Below are 22,363 nucleotides of genomic sequence, written 5' to 3'. Positions count from 1 at the left end.
TTTGTAAACCTATTTTATCATTATAAAATTTACACATATGGTACAAAAAATTGCCCCCGCAACATTCATCCCCAGAGGATGTCAGCAGTCTCCCCTGTCATACTGAGTTCTCCCAGTATGCTTGAAAATCATATGCATGCATATATCCTTGCAAACAGATAACACAAATGGGAACATACCATACATATTAATTTGTACTTTTTTCACATATCTTAGAAACCTTTACATGTCAACTAATACAGCACTATCTCATTCCTTTTTTTCTGCCTCACTTTTATATGTCAAGTACTTTAAAAAAGAAGATTGTGTTTATTTATTTTTAGAGAATGCGGAAGAGAGGGTGAAAGAGAAGCAGAAAAACATCAGATGTGTGAGAGATACATTGATGGGTTGGCTCGCACATGCCCCCAACCAGGGACCTGGCCCACAACCCTGGCATGTGCCCTGACTGGGAATTGAACTGGTGACTTTTCCGTTTGTGGGAGGATGCCCAACCCACTGAGCCACACCAGTCAGGGCTACGTGTCAAGTATTCTATGTCATTTCCTCAAAGCAGAACTGCAGAGCTTAAGAACATGTACATTTACAGTTGCGACAGCTATTACCAAACTGTCCTCAAAGCTGCACCAATAAACAAAAAGGTGCTGTTCTCCCCACACCTCTCTGACATTGGGCATCACCAAACTCTTAAATTTCTCCCATGTGACAGAGGAAATAGGACTCACTATTGTGTTAATTGAATTTCTTCAATCAAGAGTGAGATCGAGGGAGTAAAGGAATTAGAAAAAGACCTTCTTTGGAACCATCATAATAAAGGCTTTTCTGAGCAAGAATCATTCATTAATGGATTCTAATCTAGGGGAGGGAAAGTTTGACGAGAAGGATGTTTGCATCACCTCAGAAGGTCTCCGCATAGATTTATTAGTTGCAAGTGGAAAGACAACAGCTATATGGTGGAGAAACTGGACAAAACCTTGACTGGTTGATCACATCAGTCACCACTTAGGGGCATCTTGTGCCTCCAAATGTAATACCCTAAGAAGGACACACAGCGCTTATGCAGTATTCCCACAGGCACGCATAACCTAAATTTATGAAGAAACATTAGACAAACCCAACCTGAGAGGCATTCTGTAAAATCACTGACCTGCATCCTTAAAAAATGTCAATCTCAAGTCTCTCTCTCTCTCACACACACACACACACACAAAAGGCTATGAAAGTGTTCAAGATTAAAAATAAAAACTAAGTATAACATATTATACTGAACTAGATTCTGTACTCAAAGAAAAAAATGCTAAAAAAAATTGAAATTATTACCAAAACTAAAATATGGACTATAGATCTGATAACATTTTGTATCGATATTAAATTTCCTGAATATAATGAATACACGTAACCATACTGTGGTCATGTATGAGTATCTTTGTTGTTAGGAAACAGACATTAAAACACTAAAGGATAATGGGTTATGATGTATGCAGCCCATCCTCAAATGTTTCAGAAAAATGTTTATACATACATGCATATATACAGAGAGAAAATATTGGATTGGTCAAAGTTCATTGGTTTTTTCATAAGATGGCTATAACAGCACTTAGTTGTCTTTAACTTCATTTGAAACAATTTTGTTAGACTGTATTGTCACAGCTGTCATATCAGCATGCATTTAAAAAAACTTATCAAAATTGGTGAATTTTTATATAGCTATTTTAATATTGATGCCGGAAGAAAATATCCAACATTTTTGGCATATTATGGTTTATTATTTCAACAAAGAAAAATGCAACTGAAATTCCAAAAAAAAAAAAGATTTGTGCAGTGTACAGAGAATGTACTGTGAATGATCAAATGTGTCAAAAGTGGTTTGTGAAGTTCTGTGCTATAGATTTCTCACTGGGTGATGCTCCATGGTCAGGTAGTCAGCTGAAGTTGACAGCAATCAATGACATATTAGCTGAGAACAACCAATATTGTACCACTCAGTAGACAGTCAATAAAGTTACTGGTGAAAATGAAAAATGTGTCGTTTAATTTATGGAAAAAACTACACAGACTTTTTGGCCAATCCAATATAAAGCTAATTATGCAAAATGTTAAAAGCTGGTGAATTTAGATTAAGGATTTAGCAGGAGTTCCCTATCTTGCAACTCTCCCTACAGTTTTAATTATCTCAAAATAGAAAGTTAGAAAAACCCGCAAGTGTAATCTTTAAAGAGAATGTTTCATGTTTATTGACCATTTGTAATCCTGTTACTGTCAACTACCTGTTCATGCCTTATCACCCATTTTCTCTTGGATTACTTGTCTTTTCATATTGGTACATGAGAGTTGTTTCTATATCAAGGTAATTGGTATTTCTGTCATGGGCTATCCCGTATCTTTGCTTATCGTTTTGCCATTCCAAAATGGCCAAATTAGTAAACCATTTCCTTTTTTGGCTATTAGGTTTTATGGTATGCTAAGAAAGGCTGCCTTCACTCTAAGAGTATATTCTGGAGAATCTTCTAGCAATTCCCTTCATCATTCTAGTGAAGCAGAGTTTATGTTCAAGTTAAAAAACTCATTTTTATTTATAATATCTGTATCACATTTAAATATATACCCTCATATCAAATTCTAAACATTTACTTGTCCAAAAATTTTCATTTTTAATAACCAACTATTTTATCCCATTTACATAAGATGATGTTAAGTGACTATGTATATATAAAGCAATTCTGAACAGCATTCCAAAAAATGTTAATAATTATAATCTCTGGGGGAGATTTCAGGCAATTTTTACTTTCTTGATAATTTTTTATCTTGTTGATTATTCCTTATAAAGAACACTGTTAAATAACCTTTTAAACAACTTTTTTTTTTAACTGGCTGGCAGTATCAGATACTAGATACCTGACTAATTAATCTTTAGGTAACTCCTACTAATATTTGAAAATCCCATCAATATTTCCAGATCACTTATACGTACATTATTTCACTTGACTCCCATAAGGGCACATAAAATTCCCATAAGGGCACATTATTTCACTTGACACCCCTCAGGCACATAAAATTCTTTTCCCTCCGTGCATACTTGTGTTTATGTTAATTCTCATCCTTTAACAGGAATTCTTCACAAAATGCTGAACAAACTTGAATGTGTCCCTTGTCTGCCCTGGCACACACAGAGGCAGTAGGAGGCCCTCAGCTGCTTGGAGGAGGAAAGAAGAAAAAGATGGAGCCAGTACCTCTCCAGATGCCTCTGTCCCTTCTTCCTTTATGCCTTTCTTTCTTCCACTTCCCCTGGTTGTTTAAGAACTCAGCCATCACCTGTGGTAACTATTCCTGGGCAGGCCCCTCCTCAAGTAGCACTGGGCTCCGCCCTAGGATGACAGCAGCTGGCTGGTCCACCTAAGCCAAGGTGCTTAAGGTCAAACCTGGAACTTCAAAGCAGAGGGAATCCTAATGTAAATCCCATTTCCCATCTCTTGGTACTTTCTTCATCCCCTCAAAAGGCATATGTCCTCACAACTGTACACAGGGACCTGTCATTATATCTTCAAGAAGTTTGGGTTCTAAACCCAGAAGATGAGGACTTAAATTTATGTAATTCCTTCCCCAACGTCAATGTAAGAGTAAAAATACGTGAACTGAGGAAGGATACAAATTATCTAGGTAAAGAGGTTTTAACATTTTAGGATAAGTCATCCTTTTATAGATTAAACAAATTCAAAATTGAGTTTTACAAATTATAAGCCCACTACAACAGAGATTAGAACTTTGTCCCCAGTCCTCAGCATCTTGAAAATAATTTTTTTCTAAAGGGGTTTAGGAATTCAAGATTACTTATTACATACAAAGAGAACAGATTTTCCCATCTATATTGTTGAAAACTATTATATTTAAGCTAATATTTTAAATACTTTTAAGAAAGGTACTCACAAATTAAAGATCTAACTGTCAAAGTCAAATTTAAGTAAAATTCCAGGTGCCCAATCTTTTCCTGAGTTAGAAAAGGTCATTTTCCCTACAAGATACTTACTAATAACAAAGGGAAATAGTATGACAATGGAAAAATCTTGGAGATACCACCTTATCCAAGAAATCAGAGTTCGTGGGACAAAGAGATATCATTTGCTACCTAACAGATGCAATGAGAAGAACACAGGATCATTCTGTAATAGTCTGTCCAAAATGTAAAACCTGAACCAAATTATAAGGAAACATTAGTCACACCAAAGTGAGGAATATTTTACAGAATAACTGACCTGTACTCTCAAAACATTAAAGCCATAAAAGACTGAAGAATGGTTCTAAATCTAAGAAGATTAAGAAATCATAACAACTAAATGCAGTGTGTAATCCTGGATTTAAAATGGTATTTTCACTTTTCCTTTTTAAATTTTTGGTCTAAAGGAAATCAGTGGAACAAATGGTGAGATTTGGGTAAGGTCTAAAGTATCATGTCCGTGTTAATTTCCTCATCTTGATAAGTGTGCTGTGGTTAAAGTCCTTGTTTTTAGGGAATACACACTCAAGTTTTCAAGACTAAAGGGGCATCGTAGCTGCAGTATATTCTCAAACGTAAGAAACAGATATGGAATGTATCAAAGTATCAAAAGTTGCAAGAAAATGTACTTACCACTTTTTTAATCCCCCAAATTAATCTGTTACCTTAATAAAAACTTAGCACACAAGTTTTTGGCATGTTTCCTACCTTCTCACCATGAAGCAGAGCGAGCATGGCGGCCTCCCTACAGAGTGCTATCAGGTCTGCACCAACATAGCCGACTGTCATTTCCGCAAGGAGGCTCAAGTTGACTTGAGGAGAGATGGGCATCTTTGAGGTAATCACCTGCAGAATCTCCTTTCTTTGTTTAAGTGTGGGAGTCCCAATGACAACCTACATGCAAAGCAAAAAAAATTAAAGTTTACAGTTTAAAATATTTTTATCCTCATAAACATGTACAATAATTTGGTGAGCAAATTAGGAACTATTACTGTGTACTCAAGCATTCCTTAGATTCTGAACACATGAAAATCCTCATTTTCCAGAAGCATAACACTGGCTATAAAGTTGCACGATGAATATTACATAGGTCATTTAAGAAGTTTTTGTTATTTTTGAGACTATACCAAATTCTAAGAGCCAGGTTCTAGTCCTTACCGAGGTGATTTGAGAAAGTGGGACTAGATGGTGTGAGGAAGAAATCCACTCAAGTTCAGAGCAGAGTAAGCTAAAAGTGTGCAAATATCATCTGTCCCTTTAGAATCTTACCACAAAGTTCAAACATCACTTTGACTAAACACCATTCAAACTATGTCTGCTCTGATTTAGTTCTTCCCTGTCTTCATCCTTTTAACACATTTATATCTCGAGGCATTCCTTTTACTTTACATTCTCATTCCAAATTCATTAGGGTTTAATGCACTTGTAGCAGACCTACTTTCCCTAAAAAATTAGCTTTACTGATGACAGTACTCTTTTTCAGGACCTGCCCAATAAAACTAATCCCAATGGCCACCTTGCTTCTCGGATCAATTTGAGGGGAAAAAAAGTCCTGGCACACAGCTCATATACAATGAACGAACGTGCCCTTCGCATGACAAAGAGCCCCATTCCAGCCTCACCGATTTCCAAACCTAAGTGACAAACACCTCGCCGAAGCCAGCCGGGGCCCGAAGGGGAAGAGGTTCCAGAGTAATGGGCTAACTAGCCTGGCCTATTTACCTCTCGGTCAAATCTCCCGGGTCTGCGCAGCGCTGAGTCCAGAGCGTCCGGACGGTTGGTGGATCCCACCACCACCACCTCGCGGTCCCCGCTGATGCCGTCTAGCAGCGTCAACACCTGGGCCACCACGCGGCTCTCCGGGGCTTGGTGTGGGCCGCCCCGCCGCGGACACAGAGCGTCTACCTCGTCCAGGAAGAGAAGAGTGGGCCTGCGGCTGGCCAGCTCCTGGGCGCGTTGGAAGACCCGCCGCACGTTCTCCTCGGTCTCCCCCGGCCGGGCGCCCTGCAGCGCAGGGGCGCTCACTGCCAGCAACTCCGCGCCCGTCTCCCGGACCACCGCCCGCACTAGCTGGGTCTTGCCCACTCCGGGGGGACCCACCAGGAGCACCCCACGGGGCACTGCTAGCCCCAACGTGGCCAAGGCGCGAGGGTAGCGGAGCGGCAGACTGAGGAGCTCTCGCAGCGAGTCGGCCGCCTCCGAAAGGCCCCCCAAAGGCACCTCGGGCTGCGACTGCGCTACGGACGGAGGCTTGCAGCTGAGGCCGATGAGGGTGTGAGGAGTGACCAGCCCAGCAGGATCCGGACTAGGCACCCCGCTGACGATGTGCAGGGCGGCCACCGGGCCGGGGACGCCGGGGCTGGCGGCCACCACGTGTCCCTGGGAGACCGGCCGGTTCCGCAAAAGCTCCTGTGCTGCCTCCAGGACCGCGGCTGGATTTGGAGCACCAGGCGCGCCCGCCTGCTCCCGCAACTCCGGCCACACAGTGAGGCGCCGAAGGGGCGGGCAGGGCACCAGGCGGAGGTGGCTCAGGCTGAGACTCCCTTGGAACCCCGGCGCCCCGACTGCCCACCCGGGGCTCGCGCACTTCGGATCCAATTGCACAAACCCGTCCGCTCCGTCTCGCCGCGGCCAAGCAGTGCAAAGGCAGGAGCCGCCGTCAGGCAGCGATATCTTCACCGCTGAGCCCAAGTGCGCACCCAAGACACGGAAGGCTGCCGGGCCCAGGCGACAGCGCTGGGTGTCCCGGTCTCTAGAGTCTAAAGGTAGGAGTCTTAAGAGAGGTCCTTCAGGAAGCGGACCTGAGTCCCGAGCCATTGCACAAGGAGGAACCTAGGCGAGCAAAGCCGGATAGGAGTTCCACCCGGGCGGCAAAGGCCGGTACACCGAGCGCCCCGGCCGGAAGCAAGTGACGCGCATGCACCAGGGAAAATGTCACTGGCCTCGTAGTGGAGGCCAAAAGGGCCAATCGGAAAGGTTTGAGCCCTAGAGTATAGTCTGTTGTGGTGTCGGGTTTGAAGAAAAACACTGCCGGATTCCAGAGATTTGCGGCCGAAGCGTTCGTTATGGGCGTCTGGGAGGGCATAAAGCTAACTCAACTAGGTCTAACGACTCGGTGGTTTGGAGAGCCACTGGCATAGCATCCTCTTTCCCTGGCTCTCGGACTCGAGCGTCACCACGTGCTCATTTGGAATGTCAGCCTGGAGACCTCCGTTTTGTGGGGAAGCCTCCACAGTTCCCGTGGGCACAGTATTTTGGAGTGCTTTAGTGTTAATGCCTCAGGGAACTTGGGAGTAGCTGAGAAACAGCCTTGGCGCTTTCGACAACCTGGGTTCCAACCTTTGTATAGAAAAGCGCCAGCATAGCAAGGGAGCATAGCACAGTGGAGCATTTTAAACCCCTTGAAGAGGGGAAAGAAGTAAAACTGGCCATCTGACGTATTTGTGGTACACCATCATAACCACTTCTGTTCACGTGATGAGTGATTGTTGTTTATTTAGGGGACAGCAGTACCGAATCCTGTATTAGAGGCGATGCCTGTCTACATTAAACTTCCTGCTATTCTCTTTCCATCTTTTCTCATCTCTAGCCACAGAGAATTAATCTTTTATTAGCTGAAATACATTTCCTCTCTTTTTAAATTCTATGAACCAGAAAGAACTACGGATATTCAAAATTTTTAAAAGTGCCTTGTTTTTATCCTACCCACATCCTTCTACCTTTGCTTTTCCCACATTCACTGCAACCCCAATTTATGAAATTTCAAAATTGAGATTGCAGATAGAGTGCTTAAGTCACTGGAGAGTTGGTTTTTCGCTACTTATGCAAATAGTTGACCCTTGAACAACACTAGAGTTAAAGGCACCCCCCCCCCATCAAAAGTCTGTATAACTTCTGACTTGCCCAAATTGTACTAATGGCCTACTGTTGGCCTTACCAATAACATGATTGCTAGGTTAACACATATTTTGTATGTTGTATGTATTATATACTATTTTCTTAAAATAAAGTAAGCTGAAGAAAAATGTTATTAAAGAAATAATAAGAAAGAGAAAATACATTTACAGTACTGTATGTAGTTATTGGAAAAATCCCCACATTAATGGACCCAGGCAGTTCAAACAGGTGTTCAAGGTCAAGTGTCATCAACTGCAGACTCTACTGCAATATCTTCTGAATGGAAAGTACTGTCTGGTCTGAGATCTTAAAACCAATGCAACTTCCTGGCCTCACTCTACCCAAACCTCAGGGCAAACACTGTGACTGATTTCTGGATTCCACAGTCAATTATCTGATCTCTTGTAGGTTTCTAGCCCCAGTGCTGGAACAACTTAAAAGGAATCAGAAAACAGCATACTCAGAAGAGGACCTGAAATGGCTAAACCACCCCTTTCATCCTATTTTCTTTTTTATCTTAATCTGACTGGCTTCTGTCCTCCAAACTCAGACTTTTTGAGAACAGTTTTGTATTTTCTGAAATAAAAGCCAATGTTTTTACAGACCCCTGAAGGTGTGACTAAAGTGCCCACCAAATTACTCTGTAACGATGCCTGTCTCTCACAGTTCTTTTTTTACTCTGGTTCCAAGAAGCTTTGAGCATTCTAAAAAAGGGAAAGAAGACAATGCAGACATAATGGTCTTAAATATGTATAGGACTGTCTTATAAAGGAGTTGGTATATTTATGTATATCTACAGTGCAGAACTGGCCAGGAAGTTAAAGTTTGATGGAGTAAACATAAAAGTCCTCCTCATATTTTTCGTATGGTCACATGGAAGAGGTAGGAGACATTTTATAAGATAAGGCAAAAGCATAACCAAAACTAACACAAGGGAGCAAATAAAGTTATGTAAATCAAACTTAGAGTTTTCTGCATTTGGTTTAAACAAATGTAAAGGCTGTGATATTAGGGATATGATGTGGAAGAAACTACATGTTGCTGTGGGTTGTCTGAAAGATTGACTTTATACAAGGTCAAACTAGAATTATCTGACCTTGTTGGGTACATATACCCATGAAATAGTCACTTCAGCCTTTCCCTAAAAGGCCCAGTTCTCACCTTAGAGCAACCAAGAATCCTGTTCTGGGGCCTTCGGCTCATTCACACACTCTCAGCAGAACTGGAAGTGGCTTTTTCAGTTAGTGAAGTCTACTGTGTCCCTTTAGGTCAGACCATTGCAACACTATCTTAATATCCACATTTATTATACCATCCACTAATATAGTCTTCTCCTTGTGGAAAACCATTATAATAGGAGTTGTGTGGTTCTTTTTTAATTTTTTAAAAAATATAACCCAAAAGTTGGTGATTCAGTGACCTGAGGAGTACCAATTAAAGCACCAAAAGGCTGAACCACTAGAGGGAGTCCTGAACTGTATAAGCCAGAAGGCTACAGGACTTTCCCATTTGAAGAGTTTTCAGCTGTGGCTTCTACTAGATTTCTTTTTTCTAAGATTTATACCCAGTTACTTATTTTCACATTAATTTCTACATGTCTCAGCCCATGCATAATGCACTTTCAAAGTTCAGTTGCTATATTAAATAGCAAAATGAGATTCTCCCCCAATTCAAAATGTAGTGGTACACTGACATCCAAACAAACTGAATTATCTTGCTATAGTCTAGAAATAATTATGCTTTTAACTGTGTCAAATAGCCTCACAAATCTTTTATAAGATTTTCCTAAAGAGATGCATTTAATAGTTTGTCTTGATTTTGCTTGCTACATTCAAGGTTACAATCTATCTAGTATAAGATTAACTATAAACATTCTTAATTAGCAATAAGTCTAAAATTCAAAAGAAATAGTTGGAATTAACTCTTTTAGAATAATAATTATACATTATTTGTGTCCCTTCAGCATCAATATTACATATTAAATGTTATATTTCAGGATGTGCAATATACCATAATTGTGAAAAACCTGAAGAAAATTATTAAGCTAGTAGCATGAGACATCTATGGATCCATGAATGCTAATAATTCTTATGCCTCCACTTTCATGTTACATTCCACCCTAACATATTTGAACAGTAGCAATGATTGAGTTGTAATAGATAAGTATAGAGGTTCATTTAATACTTGAAAAGGAATGATTTACCAATGCTCTATCTCAATGTGTTCATGCAGATATGTCAAGTGATTTATTGCCACAGACCTAATATGACAAAGACTTTCTTATTTTATTTTACAGTAAATAAGAAAATCTCCTAAAATAGGACCTTGTTAAAACGGTTTTTTATATTTTTCCAGTTTTACTTTTTCTCATATATCAAGGCTGGAATTATACTTTACAAGATACAGAGTAATAGGAAGGAGGGGCACAGTTAGAGCCGTCAGAAATCTTTGCTGAACTATAAATGATCAGCTGACTATACTTAACAGAATGCCATTCTGACAGTCTGTTCTTGCAGATTTTTGAGAAACTACTTGCTTCATCACATTTTTAGAAAGTGAATCTTTAAGATAATTAACCCACATGATATTGGTTCAAACTGTTCAACTAGTGAAAGTAATAATAGTCATGTGATTATTAAGCAAATATTTATTGAATATCTACTCTGTGCTACTTACTACACCAGAGGCTGAGTATTTGGTGGTTTTAAAAAATGTCATTCTTGACTTCATGAAGTTATGGTCTAGTGAGGAAGTCAGACATTAAAGGACTCAATAAGTGAATAAGCCAGATAATTTAAGATGATGAAAATTGCTATGAAGAAAGATAAACAGAAAAGGGCAACTTTACACAGGGAAGCAGGGAAGGCCTCTCGGGAAGTGACATTTAAGCTCAGACCTGAAGTTTGAGAAGGAGCCAAGCAGAAGAATGAGGGCAGAGAGGGGCATGGCAGAGTACCAGTCAGAGGGAAAGGGTGGAACAAGTTTAAGAAATTAAAAGAAGGCCAATTTTGTCTTCACCATACCTTTGGCACTTATATTCTAATTTTTTCTAATTGTTTTACATATGTAAAACAAGATGGATATTTTGTTAACTCTGCCTAGATAGTTTAAGGATGGAAACTAACTTTAAAAATATGTATCTATGGTTTACTTTACAGAAGTCTAGCAGTGTGCTGGATTATAGTTGTGCTCAATAAATATTTGTTGGATTGAAATTAAGGGACAGAATCTGGTGATGCCTGTTATGTGAGTTAGATCTTGTTCTGCCCGGGCACACCACGTGCTACTCAGGGCAGACTCAGGTAGCCAGACCTCAACAGTGATCTTCATGGAGAATGTCCCTGCTCCTGACAGAGGCCACTCTTCCTGCAAACTTCTGTTATTCATCTCTCCCTCTTTTGACATTTTAAAAGTGCAGTTAAATCAATCACTATAGAAGTCTGTTAAAATTTAGGATTGTCACCATAATCATTGCTGATATTTAAATATGGTATCTTAATGTTGAATATAACATGCAACGAGAAACACATGGGCTATTGACTGACTTATCTAGACATTCATCTTCCTTTTTCTCTTCCTACTAACAATAGAAATCCTTATCACTTTTATTAAATTACTGCAGCAGCCTCCTAACTAAATTCTATCCCTCCAGTCTCTCCTAACATTACCACTATATTAATCCAGCCAGGAAACTGCTGTACTTTGACCGGTTGTATCTGTCCTAATAAATCCTAAATTTTTCAAACACTCAAACTTGTCTAAGAGAGGACACAGTATTATGTAAGATTTTATCTAGGAAACAGCCAGAAAGAAGTCCAGCATATAGTGCTATCAATACATTTATACATCTAGTTGCATTCTGTTTCTGTTGTTAGGCAATTATTTAACGTGACTTTGTACTATCTCTCCACTAGGCTCTTTAAGTGATTCAGGAATTTGTACCCCTCTTTTCTAGTATTTTGTAACTTTTGCTCTCCACTCTAACATTGAACAAAATACTAAGTGCTTAATAATTAAATGTGCCAGTTCTCTCCATTGCTAGAGATTTGGTTTGAATTTAGGAGAATGAACTTGAATCTCAAAAAGCTGGTTGGAGTATTATATTTGAGATATACTAGATCTGAGAATCCTTGTTTATCATAACAAATCCTAGAACTTTCACACTCTCAAACTTGTCTAGGAGTAACCTAATATTATATGACATCTGGTCTTGGTGACGGAGGCAGAAACAAGGCCAGTCTATGGAAATGGGAAGACACCATTAGAAAATGGTTTATAGAGAGTAATTTACTAGTAGTTACTTCATCAAAGTCTCTTCTAGTCCTTTGCTACACCCCTTTCGAGAATGGAATGAAATCTTATTTTTTAAGGCACCACAATCAGAGGAGATGGAGATATCTTTGCTGCACCACTACTTCTAACTGATTGCCAAGGTCTTCTTGCAGAAGGAGTGTGAGCCCTGAGAGAGCAGGGAAAGAGCTCATAATCCTTTGATTTCAAAGTGGGAGGATTGACACCAGAAAAAATTGACCCACTGGGTTCCAAAGTAGCTAAACTGAAGATAAAGGGAGGAAGATACACATTCTGAATCCTCTCAAGTAGATTGGGAACTTTCTTTAGAATAATCACATTGTTCACAATATCCTTGGTACTAAATACTTCATTTGTCTGTTGAAATGAAGGTCACCATTTCCCTCCCACATCCAAAAATGTGAGGGAGTAGCCCTGAATGCCTTGGCATTTTTCAGCTTTTTCTTTTTTGGCAACTTTTTCCATGTTTTTCTGATACTCCCAGACCTTCAAACTTTTCTGACTTCAAGTAAACTCAATATGCTTCATTACCATGAAACAGTGCCTGACCTGCTTTGGTGCCATTGGGACGGATTCTAGGCAATCATACCATGTGCAAAAATAATTCATTGATTCTTCCTCTGGCTCTTCTCAGCATGTAATCTCTTTTAGCATAAGGCTTCATTCTGCCTTGAATGAGTTGTTTTCCTGTCTTCCCTCCACTTCCTCCTGATTTTAAAAGCCGACACTGTGTGTTAGTCACCTTTAATCTTTCATTTTACTTTCTCCCAACAGAGCCTAGTTACTACTGTCCTGCTGTGCAATCTTTAAGCAATCATTTAACCTTTCTAAGCCTGATTCTTATAATCTATAAAATGTATTCTTGTAAGGATTAAGTGACATACCATTATATTAATAATAATTATTATTGCCTGCCTTGTAAGGATGAAATAATTTATTAACTTCTTTTGAAAAGTAGGATGCTCTATTGGTGTGTAATATAAGGCTCTACTGAACATTAATAGCTATCCTGTGTCAGGCATGGTTCCAAGTGTTTTAACTGTATGGTCTCATTTAATCTGCCATAACTGGGGAGGTTTAAATTATTATTTCTAATTTACAGATGAAGGATTTGAGGCACAGAAAGGTTAACTAACTTCTCCAAGGGCACACAGCTAGTAAGAGGCAGAGCTAGGATGCAAGACCAGGTGGTCTGGCTGGCTCCAAAGTCCTCACTCTGAACCACTACACTATATGCTGTGCTATAATCAAGTTTGGGTTTACAAACTATGTTTACTAGTTACTTAATAATTATGTGACTTGAGGCAAAACTTAAAATTCTAAGTCTAATTTTCATCTTTGGTAAAAATGGCAAAAAAAAATAACTCCTACTTCATAGATTCATTTACTCAACAAATATTTATTGAGCACCTACTGTTTGCTGTACTCCAATATCATGATGATTACATTCACATATAACATTTGACATACTTCCAGGCACATAGTAAGTGGTCGAGGACAATTATTATTTTAATCAGCCAATAACTTCTCTGAAACATGTTTCCTATTACTCAGCTAAAGATTATGTTCTGTCATAATGATATAGCCATTTTCTACCGGCCTCCTAATTCTATTGGAAACATTTTTGTGGTAGCATTCTACAGAATATTGCCTTGCAGTATAACTACGGTATTTTGCCATGTATAATGTGCACTTTTTGCTCAAATTTTTTAGGGAAAAATAAGGATTACATACCATGGGTATGAAAATCCCATGTATAATGCAAGATCAAACACAATGCTTTCAGGAGATGTATGATGAGGTCATCCTGGGAAATGAAATAGCCCCACGTTACATCTCTGATGACATATAGAAAGCCCAGCAACACTTTCAGAGTCCAGACAGAAATGATGGCCTGCGGTGCCCTGCTGTGCTGTGCTTCATTGCTCTCAGGGTCCATTCGTTGCCTGCCTTACCCACATTCTGTGGGAGTCAGCAGTATTTGCTAGGTTGCATAAGAGATTTTTTACCTCCCTAGATTGCTGATAATCAAATGAGATAACATATCTGAAGTCACTGTAAAATACGAAATACACACACACACAGCATGGAGAGTTTTCATACAAGAGTGCTGTAGACATGCACTACAGGGAATATTCGATGTAGGAAGCAGACGTGCAAAGTACTATCTTCCCCATTTCTGAACTAGTTCTCGACATTTTTTAAATTTCTTAATGTGACTGAGCTTGCCTTCCTGTCCTCATTAGTTCCTCTTTTCTCCATTTCAGTTCCTAGTTATAATAATAACAGTAGCTAATTTGTAGTGAGTATTGTTTTAAGAGCTCTAGATATATTCATTTAATCATCATAACTCTGTGAGTTTCATACAGAGGGGTTAAGTAACTTCTCAAGGACACACAGCTAGTAAGTGACAGGTCAGGCTCACCCCAGGGGTACAGCTCCACAGACCACGCTCTTCACTGCCATGCTGGTGTGGCCTCTCTCTCTGCCTGGGTGTCTGCCACTGTCCTCCACACACGTTTACCAAGTTCAGATCTTTCAGGCAGCAGTATTTTTTCTACCTTTTAAAGTCAACTTTAATATAATATTTGTTACCCATTTATGATAAATTTAGAATCTTACCAACTATTAATAATTTGTGTTACAAACCTTGAATTTTAGTCATTATCTGGTGGAAAGGAGAATTTAGCAATAACTCTGCATAATATTAATTAAACCACTAGCTAGCTTACAAAGCAAATCTATCCAAGAAATGAGGTCAAAATCTCAGCTATTTTTCCTGGTGAATACTTCATATAACATTCAAGCTGCTACTTGCTCATGGATTAGGCACAAGGTTGGCAGAATCAGCTTTCTCAATGGCATTTAAAATAAGCAGTGCCTTGAAATGCATACAAAATATCTTTCTGAGATATCGGAATGGGGTGGTGAAAAACTAGGACTTGAAGAAGCCTTGCGATTAAGTAGTTTGTATAGTTAGGTCTGGAGAGGTTAAGTGACTTGTTCAGTATAAATGCTATCCAGATGGTTACCAACCGATCAAGCAGGGACTAGAACTCCATCTCCAGACCAGCACACACAGTATACTTTCCTCGGTACTGCATTTCTGAACAGCGTGCACAATATACTTTCCTCAGTACTGCATTTCTGACTAGCCCTAGTCACTAAGCCCTAGCACTATCTCCAACAGGCTGTATAATGCCTACAATGATGTGAAAGGCTTCTCACAGTCAAGAAACTCTATTAATTACCCTAATAAAGACATTCATTTCATTCAGGAATCACAATTTCATCGTATATTTAAATAAGTAGATTCCTTCTACCATATTAGCTTAATCAGAAAGCAACTAAGAGTTTGGTTGCTGTGGCTTTGATCTAAAAAGGCAAACCAACTCACATTCTGTTTGTGAGAAAATAGTAGTAGAAGCAATAACGTGTACATAAAATGTATGTTAGTGCTGTCCTAAAATCCTTAAGTGTAAGTTTAGAATGGATAAGAAGCCTCATGTTTTAGAAATGGACCTTCTCTCCACAAAACTGATCTTTACATAAAACTAGCTTATTGTCTTTGATGTGGTCTGGATACTTCTTTTCAACATCAAAAGAACCAGAGAGTTTATGAAATGTTTGCCTCAAGGGTAGTTCTCTTAAAGAAGAAAATTCCCTTTCCTTCCTTTGGCTTATATTAGAAAAATCAGCTATTTATTTTTGTCATGTAGCTCCTCATTTTTCTAAGCTTTGGCTGTACTTTGTGAATGATCCGTAGCTATTCAAAGCTCTTTGCAGCATGAGAGAAAACCTCTGCCCTGTCCCAGGAACTCTCTGGTCTCAGAAAGTCCTGCAAACAACAGGACTATAAAGTTTGGTGTGTGTGGTTCCCTGAGTTCTTGCTACTTAAAGAATGTGAACTATAGACCAGCAGCATTGGCATCACCTGGGAGGCTGTTAGAAATGTAGAATCTCAGGCATGAATCAGAATCTGCCTTGTAACAGCCTCCCCAAGTGACCTGTATGTTCTGTCCTGGATGCTTTTGTGTGAACGCCTTATTGCTTCTCTCCGGTATAGAGTAAGGCTGAGACCACAGTACCCCTACCCCAAGGCAAAAACCATAGGTGGAAAACAAGAAGGCTTTCGTCATCTGGGGACAGTTTCATTAATTTTGCTGACAGTTATTAAACTTGGATTGGAAGAAACTTTAGAGGTCATCGAGCTCGACCATCATCATCGCTGTGAATTTCAGTATAATGATCAATTTTTGTAAAAAGGTTAAATTGTGTTCAGCATATTCTGTTCAAGAAGGTAAAAGCATATAATAGATCTTAAAAATGCAGCCATAAGAATGGGATAAATTTATATATTAAAAAACTTTTAGCCCTGGCTGCTGTGGCTCAGTGGATTGAGTGCTGGCCTTCGAACCAAAGGGTCGCTGGTTTGATTCCTAATCAGAGCACATGCCTGGGTTGCGGGCCAGGTCCCCTTTTGGGGATGGGCAAGAGGCAACCAACCACACCTTGATGTTTCTCTCCTTCTCTTTCTCCCCCGTTTTCCCTCTCTTTAAAAATAAATAAATATTTTTAAAAAAACTCAAAATTCCCTTTAAAAACTTTTAGTGATTAAGGTAATGAACTTCAGTTATCTGAAAATTTATTGGCATGAAATGTCTCAACCAACTATGGTAGTGTCCCCAGAAAGGTGTTTATTTCTTAAACCCACATTCCAACATCATATGCCAAAAGTTACAGTCTTATACAATTATAATTTTAGTTTAACTTCCCATAAATTCAAGAAATTGCTATTATCTATTGAACTAAAATTTATTTTATAAATAAAGGGAACAAAAGAAATAAATCCCCCTTAAAAAAGGATTTCAATAATATATGAAGATAAACCTCTCTTCCCTTCCAGACTGGTCTTAGTGACTCACTTCAAAAACGAAAAGACAAGAGAGGAGAAGAGAGGAGAGGAGAGGAGAGGAAAGGAGGGGAGGGGAGGGGAGGGGAGGGGAGGGGAGGGGAGGAGAGGGGAGGGGAGGGGAGGGGAGGGGAGGGGAGGGGAGGGGAGGACACCAGAGAATGAGAAGGGAAATACTAACTTTACAGTGGAGAAACCTGGTAAATACCACTTTCGACAAATGATCAGGGTTAAATTAATATCACCTGTGACACAGTGGGATGTCACCTCCTGACATAATGTGATGAGAAGAACATTCATATTTATGGCATTCTTTCCCATAACACTCATAACCAATCACAAGGAAAACATAAGAGTAACCCACTTTGAGGGACAATCTGCAAAATACCCAATGAGTATTCCTCAAAACTGTTTTGGTGATGAAAATCGAAGACTAAGAAATTGTCCCAGCCCAGAGGAGACCAAAGACATGACAACTAAATGTAATGTGGGATCCTGGACTGGAAGAAGAATATTTTTGGAAAAACTAGTGAAATATGGACAAAGTCTGAAGTTTAGTTGATAGTAATAATTTACTTTTGACAAATGTGCCATGGTAATATAAGATGATAATGTTGTAGCAAACTGAAATTGGGTGACAGATGTACAGGAACTCTGTTTATCTTTGTAACTTTCCTGTAAATCTACAACCTGTAATGGAAAATAAAATGAAAACTCCCCACAAACTCATGAAAATAGTTTTAATATATTAAAATAAGATTGCTCTTGACACATAGATTCCAAGAGTTTGGAGGGTGGGCTTGTGTGAAATGCCTACCTATAGTATTGGATTGGCCAAAAAGTTATATGGTTTTCTCCATAAAAGACACATTTTTCATTTTCACCAAATAACTTTTATTGATTTGAATATTTTGAGTATGTCAGCTACCTCCTGCATAGTATAATGCTGATTATTCTCAATTAGTTTCTCTATTTGATCACTATCAACTTCAACTGGTCTACCCAAATGTGGACCATCATCCAGCAAGAAATTTCCAGCACAAAAACTTCGCAAACCCCTTGTGACACATTCGATCAGTCACAGCACCTTCTCCATACAGTGCACAAATCTTTTTTTGTGTTTCACTTGCATTTTTACCTTTCTTGAAATAAGAAGCTATAATATGCCAAAAATGTTGTGTATTTTCCTCCATCTTCAATATTAAAATGGCTACATAAAAATTCACCAATTTTGATAAGTTTTTTAAAATGCACCCTGACATGAAACCTGTGACAATACAATCTAACAAAATTGTATTGAATGAAGTTAAGGACTGAACTAAGCACTATTAGAGCCAGTTACAAAAAAAAAAAAAATTTGGCCAACCCAATATCTGCACATAACTCTCTTCTTCAGACTTATAGCACCATTTCACTAAACCTGGAAGTTAAAGGTTTACATATTTGAATTCCCAGAGTGTAAAATCCAAGCCCATTTTCCTAATGCTCATTTAACTCTTGAAAACAGAATGGCACTGAGAAGTGATCCCAGCAATGTGTGATGAATTTGGATGAATGAGTCATTTGGCCTTTCTGAACCATAGTTATCCCATCTACAAAATGAGGTCCCTCCCAGTTCTATAAAGTTCTATAAATGTTCCCTTCTCAAATATTTTAAACATTGTTTTAAAGTATGGTATCAATTCTGAGGAGAAGACATTAACATTTTGATCAGGTAATTAATTCCACAAACATTTATTAAACAGCAATCGATATGCTAGGTGCAAGTGCTTGCCCCCAGACGTCTCGGTCTGGTGAAAGAGACAGATCTGTAAACAAGCTGTTACAACCAGGTGATAAGTATGATGAAAGAGGTATTAACAGAGTGTGCAGGTGCACGGGGAGGAATTGCTTCACTCTGCCTGTAGAAGCTAGGGAAGGCTTTGTACCTAAGAAACTAGGAAGATCATAAAATATTACTATTTGATCTAAATGGAGTCAGTGAGGAATCAACCCTATGTAGTAAACATTTATTCTAATTGGCCATATGTGAAAATGTGGAGTTACTGGATGTTCCCATCTGTGAACTAGCTGCTGAGTCAGAAATGTGGTTGTTGCAGAGCTGGGCCACGAAAGCACAAGTATCTCATTTTGCAGATTCACTCTCTTGGGGGTGTTGATATGCATGAAATCCTGAGGAGACTTAATTACAGTCACATGAACAACATTCCTAGAAAAGGTCATGTGTTGGTTTGTCATATTATGTCATTTCTAAACCAAGCCTTCATTTAAAAAATCCATGCTTCTCTGACCATTCCATTTCCATCTTACAACTGAATATTTGTGGCTTAGGCCTTGCAATCTTCAGTCTTAATATACAGTTTTGCTTTTAAATCCTGAAGAGCATGATACAAACAGAAATTTAGGATTCCTAAGCAAAAGTTCAAAATTGTCTCCACCTTTGACCCTAAGCTTGCAAATTCTGAATAATTCTATTTGGGCAGACCTTTCTTCAGTGAGGAGAACATGACTGGTAGTGGCAGTGGGCTACCACTTAAATGACCATGGAACGGGACAAGGATGAGTGCTTTCTCCTGGAGGGTTGCCTAAGCCAAAAAGGAATACTAGGAGACAGGTACAGAAAACAGGCAGATGTTACTTCTCTGTTCCCCAGGGACCATCTAGAGAGGTACTTTTTTCTGGGAGCGATAATTCTGGAAAATTCCTCACCAGCAACAAGTGGGACAGGCGGAAGTCAAATAGCAAGCACAGACTTGAAAGAGCTGGGCAAAGTGCAAGGCAAACAGAAGACAGAAGTGCATTCCCACACTAATCTTCCCATCCTGCCAGATAATCATGTGTGTGGAAGTGAGAGGAGCCAGGTGGCTGTGGGAAGTTTTCTCCCAGAACAGTGTCTACAGTTTTCTGGGGCAGAGCTATGAGGGAAAATATCAGTGACAATAAGAGAGTTCTTTGTAGATATACACAGAACCAAGCCTTTGCCTCCTAAAAAAATGGCATTTATGTTTCTTTTTCTGATTGTAAATGTAATAATGGTTCATAGAGAAAACTATCCAAGTTGCAGAAAAGCAGAAAGAAAAATATAAAGAATACCCATTATATCTTTATCCAAGTGGGTCACTGTTAAAATTTTAGTGAATTTCTTACCAGGAGTTCATATGCTAGATATTCAACATAGTTGAAAGACTGCTATATATGTACCATTTCATATTCTGTTCCTTTTTCTCTCTTTCTCTTAATAGCATGACATAAGAATTGTCCTAGGTTAGTAAAACCTTTTGTAAACATTCTTATTAGTGGCTGTGTGTTTTATCCTACAATGAAGTTTACTTATTCTAAATCGTAAATGCATTCATTCAGGTAAGAAATGCTCATTAAGAAAATGTATTTCTTCACTTAAGAGCCAAATGCTGAATGTGTTGTAATTTCCTTAACCATTCTCTAGTTGTTGGTTATTCAATCATTTCTTATTTCACAGCATTTTTTGAGCATCTAGGCCAGATATGAAAATAGGGGGTCAGATTGAAGAAGAGGATTGACAAAATACTGGAAGAGGAATTTGGGCTGAAAGACTGAGACACGGAAGAGGGTCCAGTGAGAGACGCCCTCACACCACTAAGGCATCCAAAGGACATTTCCCGCAAAACCAGGACTTGTTCATGGGCAAAGAAATGTTTGTGGCACTGACATTAGGTAACATGATGGTGATTCACTAACATCTGTATCATTTCTGGAATTCTCTGATATGCCTTCCTCTCTCTTGGGCGCTGACTGACGTGGTCCACCCCTGCATGGTCAGCACTACCAGTGCTAGTGGCTGTTGGGTTAGCAAATGGAAGTGCCAGCTTATGTGAGGCACAACTTTTTCAGCAGGATAAATGGAGCTATTTTAGCTCCTGCTAAAAGTGTTAAGGTTGGGCTTAAGTGGGAATGAATATTTGGCCTATTTCCAGAGCCACCCCAACGGAATAGATTCTTTGGAGCATCCTGCCCCTTCCTGATGTTCTCCCTTCTCTGACTGTAGTGCATGGGCAATAGCTATGTTAAAATACCTTCTCTTGCCTCTGTAGAGTTCTGGAAGTGTTTAAGCCATTCCTGCACTTGTTTAGTGGCCTCATACTATGTTCTGGTCTTTACCTTCAGCATTCATCTATGCCTGACCTACAGAAGTTTAATTTGTCAAAGACTCATTGCCACATAATCATATAGGTGCAGGGTTATCCTAACAGCAATTACCATATTTTTCAGACTATAAGACATACCCCCTGCCCCAAATTTGGGAGGAATAATGGTTGTTAATGCTGCTGTTGAGTTCTGTTTACATTTACATTGGTGAAATATTATGTTATTAAACATTTTACCATATTTTTTGCTTCAAATTTTTTTCATATTTTCCTCCTCTAAAACCTAGGTGCCTCTTATGGTCTGAAAAATATGGTATCTGATAAATAGCTCCTGGAAGAAATGCTCACAGATATTCTGAAGAATAAGGGGAGCATGTGACACAATGTGAAACTGACAGGAGGGTATCTAATACTAGAAGTAGTTGGACTATGTATATGCCTTGGCTTATGCAATAGACATTTCCCTGAGAATTTGTGAGAAACTCAAGGGGTACAGACATTAATGGCAGACAGGCCTGGGTTTGGATTTGGCTCTGTCAGCTACTTGGCAGCTATTTAACTCTGGGCTCAGTTTCTTCATCTACATGAAATTAGTATAAGAATACTTCCTCATAGATGAGTCAATGAGATAACATATATGTAGCTCTTACCTGGCACATGGTAAGCACTCAGTAAACAGTAGCTATTATTGGTAAGTAGAGTGGGAGTAACTTTAAAATAAATTAAATTCAGCCAATAGTGACTGAGCACCATTAAGGCTGGGGCCATGTGATAGATCATCCCAACACATACACACATACTTTAGCTTTTCCATAAACTGAGTTTTTCCATATGGGTTTATTTATATTAAAATGATAACTTTACCTTTTCCAAAACAATAGATTTATTATGTTATCTACTAAATTCTAAGCAAGTCTCCTCCAAAAGATAGGAATATTGGTGATAATGTCTCTTACAAGCCCATTGTTTTATTCGTCAACGGTGAATTGTATTCATTACTTATTTATCTACTCTGAAAGAGAAATTTCCTCTCAATTACTTAACTCTGAGATTATTTTTCATTTTTAAATATAAAGGGCTTTTTAAAACTCAGAGTCCTATGCAATCTACTTAAAGAAGCATTCTCCC

At 39.1% G+C, this 22,363-nt stretch overlaps 1 protein-coding gene and 1 long non-coding RNA gene across 5 annotated transcripts in view; one reads left to right on the top strand and one right to left on the bottom strand.

Moving 5' to 3' along the window:
• Positions 1 to 7,000, bottom strand: part of SPATA5L1 (spermatogenesis associated 5 like 1) — a 17,646-nt gene extending 10,646 nt beyond the window's left edge. For 2 of the 4 annotated variants that reach the window (XR_004904754.1, XR_004904755.1), the window contains exons 1-2: positions 5,714 to 6,808; positions 4,700 to 4,885 (exon numbers count right to left, since the gene is read on the bottom strand). Coding sequence is in view for 2 of the 4 variants with exons in the window: in XM_028507956.2 (XP_028363757.1) it covers positions 4,700 to 4,885; positions 5,714 to 6,808 (1,281 nt within the window). In the remaining 2 variants the exon portion in view is untranslated. Of the gene's footprint in view, positions 1 to 4,699; positions 4,886 to 5,713 lie in introns of all 4 variants that reach the window. The other 2 variants (XM_028507956.2, XM_028507957.2) reach the window with 2 other exon arrangements.
• On the top strand, positions 2,292 to 22,363 carry LOC118502082. The gene is made up of 3 exons (XR_004904758.1): positions 2,292 to 2,377; positions 10,573 to 10,579; positions 22,352 to 22,363. It is a non-coding gene; the product is annotated as an uncharacterized LOC118502082 (long non-coding RNA).

The sequence above is a fragment of the Phyllostomus discolor genome, chromosome 1 (genome assembly GCF_004126475.2).
Source record: "Phyllostomus discolor isolate MPI-MPIP mPhyDis1 chromosome 1, mPhyDis1.pri.v3, whole genome shotgun sequence".
NCBI classification, from domain to species: Eukaryota; Metazoa; Chordata; class Mammalia; order Chiroptera; family Phyllostomidae; genus Phyllostomus; species Phyllostomus discolor.
The sequence above is the reverse complement of the archived record's forward strand: the minus strand, read 5'-3'. Positions and strand labels throughout refer to the sequence as shown.